This window comes from Triticum aestivum, chromosome 1A, assembly GCF_018294505.1.
Source record: "Triticum aestivum cultivar Chinese Spring chromosome 1A, IWGSC CS RefSeq v2.1, whole genome shotgun sequence".
NCBI lineage: Eukaryota > Viridiplantae > Streptophyta > Magnoliopsida > Poales > Poaceae > Triticum > Triticum aestivum.
Genome location: NC_057794.1, coordinates 370,933,661 through 370,950,400, shown reverse-complemented (window position 1 = coordinate 370,950,400; position 16,740 = coordinate 370,933,661). Strand labels below are relative to the sequence as shown.

Below are 16,740 nucleotides of genomic sequence, written 5' to 3'. Positions count from 1 at the left end.
GAGACTTAGCAGTGGCCCGGTCAGCAATTTGTCAATAGGACCTGCGTCATTATCACAGCCGCCGGGTTAAGTCCAGGACTTTTCAGGAAGGCGACTTGGTGCTCCGGCTCATCCAGGATCTCTCAGATGCACACAAGTTATCCCCACCTTGGGAAGGACCCTTTGTGGTCAGTAAAAATTTAAACAACGGGTCATATTACCTCATTGACGTTCGAGAGCATGCAGACTCACGTAAGTCGGAAGAGGAGACCCGCCGGCCATGGAACATTGCTCAACTTCGGCCCTATTACACCTGAGCCACCGGCTCTCATCATGTACATACGTCCACGTTGTATATACTATGATAAGCAATAAAGTAAGACCATCGGTCTCTTTTCTTTTCAAAGACTATGCATCTTTATTATTTCTCATTTACAAATGACTATTAAGGAGCTGATCATATTTGAATCAAGTTTAACCTTTTTGGTCCAGCTTATGATCGTATTCGAATCTAGCTCCAAATCTCATGGTCACTTGGGGGCTTCCTGTTCAAACATAGGTCATATTCGAACCAAAGAGAACATAGCTGTCGTAACCCTCTTGACCGGCTCAAGGCCAAAACTCATTGGGGGCTTCTTGATCGTATCCGAATCATAGCTTAACCCCTTTGAGTCTGACTTGGATCGTATTCGAATCAGGGTCGTTAAAAACCTCTCAAGGTCATTTGGGGGCTTCCTGTTCAAACATAGGTCGTATTCGAACCAAAGAGAACATAGCTATCGGTACCCTCTTGATCGGCGCAACGCCAAAGCCACTGGGGGCTATATGGTCGTATTCGAACCTTAGCTTAACCCCTTTGGTCCGGTTTACTGGTCATATTCGAATCAGAAACCCCCAACCTTTTGAATACAAGATTAAAATTATGCTTGTTATCTGTCGCTTGCCTTTTAGTTTGTTGTTGTTTCAATATTACAAATAAATTAGCCTGGTCTTCTTCATCGGCTCAATTATTGGACAACACAGCCGCCCGGGTCATTCAAGCCGGTGTTTCAAGGATCAAAAGGTATGAGCTACTAAGGTATAATGATCATTGAGTATTCAAGAAGCGTTAACTTTTCATAAATATTGATTTATCAAATTCAATCACCCAGATTATTTAAACCGGCGATCTAAGGATTAAAAGGGACAAGGTATGGTCATTGCTTATACAAGCTTACCTGTTGTGTTAACTAAAAAGTTTGTATTAGCCCTTATCCTTTATTTATATTTGTCTCTGCTCTTATCGAGGTAAATATATTGGCTCTAAATTAGGTGTTTAAACCCGTTTGGTTCTAAACCTCCATGCCAGTCTTTTCTTTATATTTACAGGAACAGAGTTCAAACATTGCAGAGACAAGCATTAAACGATGCATAAGCAAGCATTAAACATTGGCATCTGGAAACACAGATTCACATATAAGTATTTTATGCATGATGGCATAAGCAAACATGCGGTGTTTTAACAACTAATTTATTACAAGGCTTTATAAGCCCATGAAGATGATCATTGTCCCTCGCTCGCTGGTTCACCATCTTGAGTCTGCTGGAAGTTGGGTTTTGACCAATCAAAGCCGTTCACGGCGACAAATTCGGCTTCGTCGTCAATCAGGCCGACCGGGTCAACCTGAATGATCAGCAAAGTGTGGACTTTGGTTGACTTGCCCGATGATCGGCAAGCCATCGAGAATAAATGGATCTTCAAGAAGAAGACTAACGCTTACGGTAATATTACTGTCTACAAAGCTCGACTTGTTGCGAAAGGTTTTCGACAAGTTCAAGGAGTTGACTACGATGAGACCTTCTCACCCGTAGCGATGCTTAAGTCCGTCCGAATCATGTTAGCAATTGCCGCGTTTTATGATTATGAAATTTGGCAAATGGATGTAAAGACTGCATTCTTGAATGGATTTCTGGAAGAAGAGTTGTATATGATGCAACCTGAAGGTTTTATCGATCCAAAGGGTGCTAACAAAGTGTGCAAGCTCCAGCGGTCCATCTATGGACCGGTGCAAGCACCTCGGAGTTGGAATGAAAGTTTTGATAGTGTGATCAAAGCATATGATTTTATACAGACTTTTGGAGAAGCCTGTATTTACAAGAAAGTGACTGGGAGCTCTGTAGCATTTCTAATATTATACGTGGATGGCATATTGTTGATTGGAAGTGATATAGAATTTCTGGATAGCATAAAAGGATACTTGAATAAGAGTTTTTCAATGAAAGACCTCGGTGAAGCTGCTTATATATTGGGCATCAAGATCTATAGAGATAGATCAAGACGCCTAATTGGACTTTCACAAAGCACATACCTTGATAAAGTTTTGAAAAGGTTCAAAATGGATCAAGCAAAGAAAGGGTTCTTGCCTGTGTTACAAGGTGTGAAGTTGAGTCAGACTCAATGCCCGACCACTGCAGAAGATAGAGAGAAAATGAAAGATGGTCCCTATGCTTCAGCCATAGGCTCTATCATGTATGCAATGCTGTGTACCAGACCTGATTTGTGCCTTGCTATTAGTTTAGCGGGGAGGTACCAAAGTAATCTAGGAGTGGATCACTGGACAGCGGTCAAGAACATCCTGAAATACCTAAAAAGGACTAAGGATATGTTTCTCGTTTATGGAGGTGACAAAGAGCTCGTCGTAAATGGTTACATCGATGCAAGCTTTGACACTGATCCGGATGACTCTAAGTCACAAACCGGATACGTGTTTTTATTGAACGGTGGAGCTGTCAGTTGATGCAGTTCTAAGTGTCGTGACGGGATCTACGTGTGAAGCAGAGTACGTAGCTGCTTCAGAAGCAGCAAATGAAGGAGTCTGGATGAAGGAGTTCATATCCGATCTAGGTGTCATACCTAGTGCATCGGGTCCAATGAAAATTTTTTGTGACAATACTGGTGCAATTGCCTGGGCAAAGAAATCCATATTTCACAAAAGAACCAAGCACATCAAGAGACGCTACAATTCCATCCGCGATCAAGTCAAGAAGGGAGACATAGGGATTTGCAAGATACATACGGATCTTAATGTCACAGGCCCGTTGACTAAGCCTCTCTCACGAGCAAAACATGATCAACACCAAGACTCCATGGGTGTTAGAATCATTATTGTGTAATCTATATTATTGACTCTAGTGCAAGTGGGAGACTGAAGGAAATATGCCCTAGAGGCAATAATAAATATTTTCTTATATCATGATAAATATTTATTATTAATGCTAGAATTGTATTAACCGGAAACTTAGTACATGTGTGAATACATAGACAAATAGAGTGTCACTAGTTTGCCTTTACTTGACTAGCTCGTTGAATCAATGATGGTTATGTTTCCTAACCATAGACATGAGTTGTCATTTGATTAACGGGGTCACATCATTAGAGAATGATGTGATTGACTTGACCCATCCGTTAGCTTAGCACGATGATCGTTTACTTTGCTGCTATTGCTTTTTCATGACTTATACATGTTCCTATGACTATGAGATTATGCAACTCCCGAGTACCGGAGGAACACTTTGTGTGCTACCAAACGTCACAACGTAACAGGGTGATTATAAAGGTGCTCTATAGGTGTCTCCGATGGTGCTTGTTGAGTTGGCATAGATCGAGATTAGGATTTGTCACTCCGATTGTCGGGGAGGTATCTCTGGGCCCTCTCGGTAATGCACATCACTATAAGCCTTGCAAGCATTGTGACTAATGAGTTAGTTGTGGGATGATGCATTACGAAGCGAGTAAAGAGACTTGCCGATAACGAGATTGAACTAGGTATGAGGATACCGACGATCGAATCTCGGGCAAGTAACATACCAATGACAAAGGGAACAACGTATGTTGTTATGCGGTTTGACCGATAAAGATCTTCGTAGAATATGTAGGAGCCAATATGAGCATCCAGGTTCCGCTATTGGTTATTGACCGGAGGTGAGTCTCGGTCATGTCTACATAGTTCTTGAACCCGTAGGGTCCGCATGCTTAACATTCGGTGATGATCGATATTATGAGTTTATGTGTTTTGACGTACCGAAGGTAGTTCGAAGTCCCGGATATGATGACGGACATGACGAGGAGTCTCGAAATGGTCGAGACATAAAGATCGATATATTGGATGACTATGTTTGGACTTAGGAAGGGTTCCGGACAAGTTCGGACAAATACCGGAGTACTGAGGGGGTTACCGGAACCCCCCGGTGAGTGTAATGGGCCTATTGGGCCTTAGTGGAGAAGAGGAGGGGCGGCCAGGGCAGGCCACGCGCCCCCTCTCCCTCTAGTCCGAATTGGACAAGGAGGGGGCGCCCCCCTTTCCTTCCCCCTCTCTACTCCTTCCCTCTCTCCTACTCCTACTCTTGGAAGGGTTGGAGTCCTACTCCCGGTGGGAGTAGGACTCCCCTTGGGGCGTGCCTAGGAGGGTCGGCCTATTCCCCTCCTCCACTCCTTTATATACAGGGGAGGGCACCCCATAGACACACAAGTTGATCAGTTGATCTTTTAGCCGTGTGCGGTGCCCCCTCCACCATAATCCATCTCGGTCATATCATAGCGGTGTTTAGGCGAAGCCCTGCGTCGGTAGCATCATCATCACCGTCATCACGTCGTCGTGCTGATGGAACTCTCCCTCGAAGCTCTGCTGGATCGAAGTTCGTGGGACGTCACCGAGATGAACGTGTGCTGAACTCAGAGGTGCCGTACGTTCGGTACTTGGATCGATCAGATCGTAAAGACGTACGACTACATCAACCACGTTCTTATAAAGCTTCCGCTTACGGTCTACGAGGGTACATGGACGACACTCTCCCCTCTCGTTGCTACGCATCACCATGATCTTGCGTGTGCGTAGGAATTTTTTTAAAATTACTACGTTCCCCAACAGATAGAACCATAATGTCTCCTCAAGATCATCCCTGCCGTTGTCGTGCCATCAGCCGAAGAGAATGCTCCATCAACGGAAAGTGCCACCCGGTTCGCCGGCGATGGAGGCCAAGGAAAAACCTTGGTGAACACACTGGCTTGAACGCTCTGGATGTCCTCCTTCACTGGCATTTTTCCTTTAATAATATCCTCTATGCTAAACCTCATAGATAAGGCAAGAGAGTTCATATAGCTTGGAAGATAATCCGCCGAAATAGCAGGGGCCAATGCCACGATCCGTTTTCTATGCTCCACTCCACGTGTGCAACTACCCACTTATTCAGCTAACTAACTCACCGATTCTCACGGTTGCAGCAAACTAAATGACATGTCGGGTCACCTGACTCAACCTGATGCAATCCGTCACGCTTCTGCTGCCTCCCACGACATCACACCATCTCGCCCTCTTACAACATCGCATGGTAGCTTGGCATCTCGTCTCTCCCCATGCTGAGTTGAAGCTTCACCTGACAAACAGCGCCCTAGACCATCTAACTAAATGCAAAACTCGAAACTAAACATGTTGATACATCATGACAAGAGTAGTGCTAACAACTTTTTAGTTTTATTTTATCTATATGTTGCCTGGATTTTCGTTCTGTCCACTCAAAGAAAGGGTTTCGACTGTGTCGTGAAAAATAGATAATACATGTAAGCTCTTTTAACAACCTTACTAATTGTTATGAGCCGTCAAAATTTTATGATCTAACCGCAAGGAATAGTTGTGGTGACCTGTTGGTATTTCTGATGGATATGAAGACAAACAACTCATCGGGCAATCATTCTACCCATCCACCGATGCTTAATTTTTATCTTCTCGATCATTGCCAACAATATGCGCCACCTAAAGAAGATTAGAGGAAGGGCTAATGATCTGATGATTCTTTTTTTTGGAAAAACTTCGGATCTATTCATCAAACATCACGGCAGTACAAACAATATAATAAGCAATAGACATTACATCCATATCTATAGACCATCTAGCAACAACTACAAGCACTAAAGTGAGCCGAAGGCGTGTCGCCGTTATCTCCCCTCCTTCACCGGAGCCGGGCAAACCTTTTTGTCATAGAGGGTCGGAAAGTCGTCGTGCTAAGACCCCAAAGGACCAGCACACCAGAACATCAACCAAAAACTGATGAAGAGGGGCATAGATCATAAGGATCCCGAAGACATACAAACACGGACAAGCGAAGACCGGATCCAAGCAGATCCATCGAAGACAAACGCCAACATAATCCCACGAGATCCACCAGAGACACGCCTCCAAACGCCCTCCGACAACGCTAGACGCACCACCGAGATGGGGCTGAGCGGGGAAGACCTTATTCCTTCTTCAGGGAGCTGTCACGCACCTCATCTTCCTGAGTCGGACACAAACCCTAAGCAACCTAAAAAACCTAAAAACAGACTCTGAGCCCTCCCATCGGCGTATGCCTGGATCTACCGCGCCTTCGTGGCCCTAAGGCCACAGGAGACGAGGAAGATCAGCAGTGGCACTGGCGGGAGGCGGAGAAACCCTATCGTGGGTCTCGCTTGAAAGGAGGGGAGGAACCATTTCATGAGATGAAAAGTTCTCTTGATCAAGTGATTCAATGGTCCAAACTTGACGTGGGTTTTGTAGAACTCAATGTGGATGCCGCATTTCAAATTGATGAATGCAATGGTGCGGTTGGAGCTATTCTTGGGGACATGAATGAAAAATTAATCGCATCCTTCATCTAGATATTATCACATGTACCTTCGGTTACTACGACTGAAGCTCTAGACATACGCCACGGTCTCCCGTTGGCTTCACATATTGGATGTAACTCAGTTCAAGTTGAGTCGGATAACATTAAGGTAATTGATGCTTGAATTCATCGTGATCAATGATGGAATGAAGCTCATGTTATACATGTACATTGTGTTGATATTGGTAGAGAAATTGGAAGTGTGAGATTTGAACACTGTCCAAGGGAAGCTAACGGTGCCCCTCACGAGATTGCTACATATAACTATTATATTAAAATGTGGTTTGTAATTGTAATTGGGTTGATGAACCCTTTTTATTTTTGTTTCCTAAACTTGTAAACGATGTATCTAAGCAATGAGTAAAGTAGACGACGAAGGCTTACACTAAAACAAAATACGAGTATTAACAGCAGAATTGGGGTTGGATAAAAGAGGATATTGTTAAGGGTGTTTAGCAGTTTTTTATTTCTGGAAAAATGCACGAGAGGATTAATGATACAACTATTGTTCACATCCCAAAAGTTAAGAATCCACAATCAATTAAGGATTTCAGGCCGATCAGTTTGTACAATGTTATCTACAAGATTGTCTCCAAGTGTCTTGTAACCAAACCGCGTCCTCTCTTTTTGGTATTATATCCCCTATTAAAAGCATGTATATTTTTGGAAAGCTTAATTTCTGATAATGCTCTCATAGCTTTTGAATGTGTGCATTCTTTGAGTACGCTTAAAGATTTAAGAGGGAAATTTTCTACTTATAAATTGGATTTGGCTAAAGCTTACGACCGTGTGGATTGGCATTTCTTGCAATGTGTGATGGGGCTTTGGGCTTTGCACCATGTTGGATTAATTGGATTATGACGTGTGTTACATAGATGAAATTTGGCGTTTAATTGGTCAATTATTGGAGTCGTTTTCACCTACTCTAGGGCTCGGGCAGGTATATCGGTTATCTCCATATTTATTCCTATTTGTAGCTAAGGCACTTTCTTTGCTGCTTAATGATGCTTGTGCCAGGGGTGCTCTTAAGGAATTTTTTTGAATAGACAAGCTCCTGGTATTTCTCACATGTGTTCGTAGATGACAGTCTTTCAAGGTCAACATTGATTATGCATTAGCCATTAAAAATATTCTGACGGTGTATGAGAAAGGGACTGGGCAATTATTAAGTAAATGTTCCATGTTGTTTGGGAAAAGGTGTGGCTTGAAGAATCAAGTGGCTACAATGGTAATTTTAAAAATTACGATGTATGGGTTTAAGGATAAATATCTTGGATTGTCGGTCCTAGAGGGAAGAATGAATGCTGGTAAGTTGCAATCCACTAACGAAAAGGTGTTGAAAAGGCTCTCAGTCTGGATTGAAAAGTATGCTTCTTGTGGAGCTAAGGAAGATTTAGTAAATCAGTCATTCATGCCCTACTTGTGTATTCTATGGGAATATTCAAACTTCCGGCTTCCCTTTGTGAGGAGCTATCCTAGATTATTAGGATTTTTTTGTGGGGAGATGAGAACGATAGAAGGAAAACACATTGCTTAGTGTGGGAAAAATTAACGAGGCCTAAAGGTAATGGTGGCATAGGATTTCGTGATCTCAGATTATTTAACCAAGCTTTATTGGTTAAACCGGCGTTGCGTTTGTGCAGAGCTGATGAAGGCAAAGTATTATCCTTGAGATTATATTCTTAATAAAGTGTTTCCGCATTATGCATCTGTGACTTGGAAATGTATTATGCATGGGCTACATATGTTAAATAAGGGTGTAATTTGATGGGTGTATAATGGAAGCAATATTAATATTTGGTGGGATAATTGATTACAAGGAGCTCTGACCTAAAAACTTTAGCTAAAAGGCATAATACTAGGTTGAAGTGGGTCTCTGATTTATTCTTCAGCCGAGGGAGATGTTGGGATGAAAATTGGTTAAGTATCTTTTCTATCCCCACTATGCAGAGAGGATTCTAAAGATTCGTCTTCACACCTCTGGGGGTGGAGATTTTATTTGTGTGGCACTATAAGAAAAGCAGTATATTATTCTTAAAAGTGTGTACAATTTTGCGCTTAATTTGATGGATACTAAGGACACATTGGGCCAATCTAGTAGCGATCCAAATGGGGTAAAGAAGGCTTTGAAATTTAATTTGGAATGCTAATATTCTCTAGAAGATCAGGATTTCTGCATGGTGTCCCGCAGCCTATAGCTTGGCGGTCCAAATTAATAGTTAAACACCACCAGACTATTTCAGGTAGTCTATTCGTCTAGGTGCATAAGTCACCTTACGAAAATCAAATAATCCCAAAACACTTAGGTGCGGTGCATTAACTCCCACCTCGTTTCTTGTTTCTTGACATATCAACCAATAAGAGATGTGGGGCGTGCATGTTTTCAATGACTCGAGACTACCAAACACGACATGCAGTGGTTAGTTCATTGCATGCAATGCTATTAATTAGCAAATAAACATTAAGTTATCTCGTTTTCCCCTCTTTCTTGGTCATGATGCACAACCTAAGACGACTTATTCACCTAGACAGAGGGAGTATGCGCTTTATTTATGGTGTAGAAGATGAAAGCACTTTTCATGCACTCCTAAGTTGTTCAAAGGCTCGTGCTTTGTGATTGGCTTTGATAGATTCATGGAATATTCTTGATGAAGAGATTTCAATTCTCGGGACCGAATCAGTTGAGCGTGCATCAACGAGAGCAAATCTTGTTTCTCTTTTGGCGGGCCTCGCATTTGAGAAATGATTTAATTTTTGAGAAGGGGAAGGAATCCATTATTGTCTTCGTAAATTTTGTCGCCTAAGTTGGTCCTGTTTCGCGCCCTGTCATGATATTATTGAGTTGGATTTACATTAACAAAGGTAAGAGAAGGTGGGAGGGGTTATAGCAGCACATTAGACCGTTTAAAGATCATGTATGGTGGAAACCTCCCACTGCCGATTTTATCAAGAGCACTGTCGACACCAGCTTTGTGGCGAGTATTAATGCGGTCAATGTGTGGGTGGTTGCTAGAAACTCCTCTGGCATAGTTATCATCTCCTCGTGGGACTTTTTTGATCAGTGTATCACCGTGAATGAAGTTGAGCTTTGTGCTTGGTATTACCCTTCACCAGTCTATTATTTTGGAGACTGATTGTGCTTTTGTATATTCTTGCTTGCAAATGAGAAGCTTAGTAGGTCTCCCCTTGTTGACCTGAAGAAAGAGGCCTTGAGTATCTTCAGGCATATGTGGGATTTTAAAATTGTGAAAAATAATCAGTTTGCCAATAAGGTGGCACACGAGATTGCGAAGTTTAGCTTTATTAGCGGCCCCGATGGATTCCTCTTAATAGTGTTCCGCTTTGCGTGGCTAATTTTGTAATGAATGATTGCAATAATCTTTTGTTAATTAATTACAATAAATGGTGTTTAAAAAAACGAGTATTAACTCTTGCAAGGTAAGACGATGTCAATGATTGTACTCCCTCCTTTCCGGTTTATAAGGCTGGTCATAGTGGGGAGTAACTTAGACTAGTGTCATATGCATGACACTAGTCTAAGTTACTACCTTCATAATGCAAAGTAACATGATAATAGTGTCATAGATGGATTCATTTATTAGCTTGTAGACTCATCTTGTCTTGGGAAGCGCTATATTACAGTAACATACTTTCTCCGTCACGGTTTAGAAGGCATAGTTAAATTTGCGTGCGTTTCCACAATAGACAAGGTTTAGGGCGCATTGCATTTATTTCTAGTAGCTAATTAGTACTCCGTATACTATTTCTATATGCATGCGTAGTGTGAATGCTATTTTTAAGCCCATCTCACAACCAATAGATAACCACTTAGGTCCTAGAGAATTTCCAGGCGTGCCTTCTAAACCATGACGGAGGAAGTATTATGTTACCACCTCACATTAACTACTTGTCACATAAGCAAAAAATTCTTGAAGTGCGCTATGTTACTATCTAAGTTACTCCCACTATGACTAGCCTAAGGCTGGTCACAGTGGGGAGGAACTTAGAAGTAACATCACACACTCCAATACAACTTTGCTTATGTGGCACGTATTTAATGAAGAGAGAGGTGCTTGTGGTAACTAGCTAAGTTACCGGAACATCACACACTCCAAGAAACAATAAGTCTATAACCTAATAAATACATCGTTGCATGACACTACATAGATGTTCTTACCCACTATGAGGATAGTAATATAGTCTAGGGAAGTGTGAAGTTACTAGCTTATGTTCTTGCCCATTGTGACCAGCCTAAGACTCAATTCAAAAATCTCACCAACCAAGGTAGATGATGAGTGGTGAAATATTTTTTGTAGTTTGCAAAAGCACCCAATTAATGCTCTTGTTTTCCTCAAAAAATTATGTTTACGAATGCATTAATTGCAATGCATGCATGCATGCATAAAGTGCATGTATTGGTCAGTTTTCTCTTAATACTTGCATGCAATAATTTAATGCACCTTGAAGTCTGAACATGTGATGGGGAACAACCAAATTGAACCTTATAAAATGGGAAAAAAATTAAAATTTTGAGATAAGCTCTATAAACCGGAAAGGAGGGAGTATATGGATACTATGACTTCTTGCTTCTAGAAACAAGGAAGGGGATTATAATATGCTTAAATCTTGAAGGTAATAAGGGAATAGATGAATTTTTTTATGTTATACTGTACTAATCAATCGTAGGAATGTATCTTAAAATTTTGGTTTCAACAGAAACAACAACATTTGAGGACATTGAAACTGCACCTAATTTCTGTCCTCGCACGCTAAACAGTAAAATTGCATCTAATCCCTGCCCTCTCAGCGTTTAGCCTGGTGAGTATATGCTGTACTTGCGTAGGTACCAAAATGAGCACGGTACCGCCTTCGCTGCATTCGAGTCACAAGGAAACAGAGCACTGCCGCGGCGCAAAACCCAGAGCGCGCGAGCCAGCGGCTGACCGCATCGGCGCCCCGTCCTCATCGGGCACCTTCCCAGTCCTCCTGCTGAGCAATGTCCAGCTCTCTTCCACCACTGCGGCATTGCCATCACCCTTCACCACGGAAAAGGCTCCGTCGGCTTACCCCGCCGCTGCTCTGAAATTGCCCGGCGGCGGCTGCGGCGCCGAAGCTGGGTTTTGTCGCGTCGTCGCCTGTGACGACGATGTGCTGTTCAAGCATCGATCTCGCCGTGACTGCCTCCCCGGTCGTGTTTTTACTGGATTGCCTGTCGTAGCCGCGCGATTTCTCTGTCTGCTCTCGCCAGGGCTGCTTCGAGCTCCTCCCTCTTCTTCACCTCTTCGAGGTACAGCTGCTCGTGTTCTTGCGCCTGCAAGGTTCAAAGCTCCGATCAAACTCTGAAGAAAATACAATGCAAGTTGAATTTTGCACTGAAGCTCTTTTTGGTTCTGATACAAATTCTGATCAAGGAGTTACTTTCTGGAGAGATGTGGCCATTTCTTCTTCTGCCTTTTGGCGCCTGCAGGATTCTTTGAGAGCCCTTCTCATCAGCTCCCCGACCGCTTTGCGTGCCTCTTCGAGCTCATCGTCGAAACTCGGTTCCATCTCGGTGTCACCCTACAAACGTTAAAAAAAACAATGAATTAAGAAGCACGATGATGAATCCTGTCATTTTTGAAAGAAAAAAAAGGTGCTGGAAATTAGAAGATGAGATTGCATGATCTGATGCACCTCTTCCTGGGGAGATTGCAAATGCTGAGCTTCATGGCCAGGACTAGGGAGCAAAGGTGCAGCAACAGTTAATGGTGCAATTTGTACTTCCTTGCTCCTGCAATGCATAACTGAGTCAATTTACTGATATAAAATTCGTAAGAGAGTCTGTGATATTTGGAACTCTGCCATCCATAATGCATTAGCCACGAGAAATCGGAAAGCTACTAGTAACAAATCAGATTAAAAAAGCTTACCTGGTGCAGACTAACTGCTCCTTGCAGACGAACCAAATCTTGCATGATGGATCAGCTCTCTCCATTATTTCTGTCGCTGTCTTGGACACAGGCTTGTCGAGCTTTCTGAAACCGGAAATGAAAAATTATAAACGTGCAAGTTTACATGTTTCAGAACTCCCTGTTCCTACCCCAAACGGAAAAGGAAAGGAAAGAAAACACAGAGCATGTCTGTATGTGCAAGAAACAGAGTTCTGCCCTGACAGACATCATACTTCGAGTAGTGCTTGTCTTCGGCGGCCGCGATCACGAGCTTGGTGATCCGACGGAGCCGAATGAGCTCGACGAGACCGGATGCGGCGTCTTCCTGCTCGATCACCAGCTTCTCGCATTTCACCTGGAATTTGCAGACATTGTGCACATTATAGTACAGAAGAAGGGGAGCTTTTTTCTCTCTCGAAAGGATGAAGAGATTAAGCAAATGGCACCTTGATTTGTGAGCACTGGTGGATGTAGTCGTCCAGCATCTCGTGGGCCCTCTCGCGCTCCGCCCTTCTGAACGCGCGCACCGGCTCGGGGCTCAGCTTATCGGCGTGGAACTTGACCCCCACTGAGATTTTAGGAGAGGATCAAAACAAACATGTGATGAGACCCGCAGTAGCTAGGAGAGCAGAGCTCAACGATGTACTCGGAGATGAAGGAACGCACGACGCACGTACTGATGGGGATCATCTGCGGCGGGACGTGCACGTGCGTGACGACGATCGTGGTGCCGGCGCCGCCGTAGAGATGGCGGAGAGCCCACGCCAGGGTCGACTGCCCCGCCCTGGGCTCCGCCGGCACCGCGACGAACACCTTCTCCTCCGCCGCCGCCGCAGCCTCCATCCACCGGTCGTCTCCACCCGAGCTAGCCAGCTGATCCTCCTCGATCGCCCCGTACGTACGTGGAGCTCGATGTCTCGCGCGGCTGAGAGGGCGGGCGGCAACAGCTATGTGCTTGCAGCCGTGTAGTATGAGGAGGCGACTTTGGGGACGGTGGCGCGTCGCCGTGGGAGGAGAAAGCCAGACGGGGCGGCACAGCAGTGCGCGACAGCGACGTGGTGCAAGTAGGCGACGGAGCCATTGGTCAACTCGATCCAAGCCTCGTTCTCAAGAGCTCGGCCTTGCTCCTTCCGGATCACGTAAACAAATGCGTTCCACGGATTAGTCGCCGGGTTTCAAATTCCGATCGACCGGAATCTTACATGGCGGGAGCTAAAAGATGCCGGGAATCTAAGCAACATACACTGAACCTGAACTCCTGCTTGGTCTGTTGGTGCAACTGGGGTTGTGCCATACACTGCATCTCTTCTTTTTCTATGGATTAGTGATGAAGAAATGGTAAAGGCTGTTTTTTTTTCGGGTGAAATGATGTATTACTCAATCATTGTTCAAAGAATTTTAAAAGGTATTCTAGCTGATCTGGATTTTTCAGTTCAGTTAAACAAATCCAATGAAGAACTCGTGCGAGAAGGACAGACTTGTTAATTTAAATAGCTAACTACAGGGAAAGGAGAAAATCAATTAAAAGGGCAATGATCCTTTGACTTAGGGCTAATTTTGTTGCAGAATAAAATTATGGTAGTAGCTAACCCAGTAAAATCAGATCATATCGTTTCTCGGCGTGGAAGCAATTTGTTTGGCTTTACATCCATTCTAGGGTACGAGGATGACCCCGGTCTCTGTATTTGGGTGATGCATATAGTCACTTTATTAATTATTATCATAAGATCTTACAAAGTTATACAACAGTAAGACTAAAGCCACCGTCTAAACAACAATTGTCACTACACTTATCCAATTGATGAAAGGGCGCAGATAGTCTGGGCCTAATACTAAACAGACATCACAGCCAAACCTAAACATCTAAAACCCGAGGTCCCAACCAGGACGCCTGCCGGGTATGGGGCACCTATCAGTCCGGCGCACTCCTCAACCAGGACGCCTGCCGGGTATGAGGCCGCCGCAGCCATCTGCCACCAATCCATTTTCAGAGTTGTATTGTTGCATGTACCGTGTCAGGTCTCTCTGCCATCGACGCCACCACGACGCCCGACAGCGTCGTCCTCCTTCCCGAGTCCATCCTTTCACAGCGAACTCCGAATCTGCACTGCACCACACCGTCAAGATCCGTCGCCATTAGTGTGTAGGATGAAGCACCGCTCCACCAAAGAATCCGTCTTCTGGTCCCTCGATCATGTGTGTACCTCCAAGAATGACGCCCCCAAGGGAGGAATGACACCAGAGCGCCGCCGTCATCCGATCATCCGATCTAGGGTTTCCCCCGGAGGTAGCAGAGAGTGGCCTTGAACTTCTCCACGGTGATGCCTTCAAGAAAGGAACGACGCAGATAGCGCCGCCGCCGCCGACCTTAGCAGAAGCCGAAGGCAAGTTTTCACCCAGATCAGTTCGAAGGGATCCAACTCTCGTGCACGGGCCGCCGTCACCACCAGCACCACCAGGCAGACCCTGGAGTACCGGCAGATCAGCGAGCCACCCGCACCACCGCATCCAGATCGCCGGCCACGCCGGGCCGCCGCCATCCCCCGCGCCGTCCGGGTCAGAGACGGAGCTGCCGACCGCGCACAGGGACCGCCGCCGCCTGCACATGCCGGAGCGCCGCCGAGAGCCCAACGCCCGCCACCACTTGCCGAAGCCAACCGCCGCCCGAGCACTGGCGCCACCGTGGAGCCATCAGATCGGGGAGGAAGACGTCTCGTGCCGACCACCCTTGCAGACCCCGCCGTACGCCCGAGCGCTGACGCCACCGCGGCGCCATCAGATCGGGAGGAGGAGGAGCCCGCGCCTCGCCGCCCCGCGCAGACCACGCCGCCGCCATCGCCGCAGCGCCACCAAAGGGGAGCCCCTCAGATCCGTCGGCGGCCCGACCTGCCGCCGAGCCGAGCGCCGCCGCGAGGGCCGGCCGTACCGCGCCATCCAGGAGCCTCACGAGGAGGGAGGGAGCCCAGCCGCCGCCGACGCACGCGCGGGCTTTGCCCGGCGGCGTCCCCTGGCGGCGGCGAGGGAGAAGGAAGGCGAGAAAAGGGAGCGGTGGCGACGATCTAGGGTTCCGCCCGGGCCGCTCGCGGGAGCGGCACGGGGGACGGGGGACGGGGGTGAGACGGATAGTCAGCAGCGTCCAGTTTAGAATATGTGCGAGTTGTTCAACTTACCTGTTGGACAAGCTCGTACACATTGAGTGTATCCTATACATGTATCGTTAATTTTTACGAAATGTGACATTGGATCTATAATTTTTTCTTTTCAACATAATTTTTTTTGATATGATAAAAATAAAATTAGTACTATATTGAGTCATATGGATTATCCCCGTACGTGTAGCATTTGTCCATAAAAGGGAAGATGAATCAATGAATACTCGGGGCGGGGCAGAAGATCGACACACCAGATTTCTCTCCCATCACATGTCAGTTTTAGCTACAATTTGATCATAATCATCACTGGATTATTATCGATTTGCTGCATTTTTTGTGCAGGTTGAATTTTGAATCAAAAAATTAAACTTGAAACTAAAACACCAAGTTTCTCTCAACCATACGGCTATTTTAGATAAAATCTTGCCACATTTGATAGACATATGGTCGATGGAGTAAGCACGAGGAGAAAATAGAAGACAAATTGTGTGGGTGGCTTAACCATGTTTGGTTGCCTTTTTCTCAAGAAACCAAAAACAAAAACCTTTTAGCCCATTTGAATGTATGCTGAATGTGGTAGTTAATTTATTGGGTGTATATCGATGATATTTGTATTGTGATTTTTCCATGCACATTATGATGCATATGCCTGTAGCTTCTCAAATGATTTATGTAACTGCGCCATCAATTGAACATGAATAGATCCGTTTGGCTTAGTTCATTGCATGTTCTCTGAAAAAAAAAGATTCATCGTGATTATCATTTGATCATTAATTTGTTAGTGTTGGTCCTGTCCCACATTGGCATTGAGGAACTCTGACAATTGGTAGCACTATATTTTTTTTAGATGGTAGCACTATATATGGTACAAAAGATTACCAGCGATGGCTCATGTTTACTGGTTTTGATGGAAGGGCACTACTATGAGAAATTAAGAAAATGAAATGGTTTCGGACCATATAAAGATAAGTGTGACCTTAGCATATACGCAAGGCCTGCTC

General features: G+C 44.8%; 1 protein-coding gene across 1 annotated transcript; it reads right to left on the bottom strand.

Moving 5' to 3' along the window:
* Positions 1–11,444: 11,444 nt before the first annotated feature.
* LOC123131915 (U-box domain-containing protein 33) lies at positions 11,445–13,602 on the bottom strand. The gene is made up of 7 exons (XM_044551655.1): positions 13,265–13,602; positions 13,034–13,155; positions 12,821–12,942; positions 12,567–12,671; positions 12,331–12,427; positions 12,076–12,216; positions 11,445–11,968 (listed from the first exon to the last, which is right to left on the bottom strand). The coding sequence occupies exons 1-7, from the start codon at positions 13,428–13,430 to the stop codon at positions 11,855–11,857; spliced, it is 867 nt and encodes a 288-aa protein (XP_044407590.1). The 5' UTR covers positions 13,431–13,602; the 3' UTR covers positions 11,445–11,854.
* Positions 13,603–16,740: the final 3,138 nt, after the last annotated feature.

Bases quoted from the DNA above. Each gene is read 5' to 3' on its own strand.
- LOC123131915 (XM_044551655.1), bottom strand. From the start codon at position 13,430: ATGGAGGCTGCGGCGGCGGCGGAGGAGAAGGTGTTCGTCGCGGTGCCG. The intron at 12,428-12,566 runs GTAAGCTTTTTT...TATGCATTGCAG, and splicing joins GAGCAGTTAGTCTGCACCAG to GAGCAAGGAAGTACAAATTG. The intron at 12,217-12,330 runs GTGCATCAGATC...TAACGTTTGTAG, and splicing joins TGCAATCTCCCCAGGAAGAG to GGTGACACCGAGATGGAACC.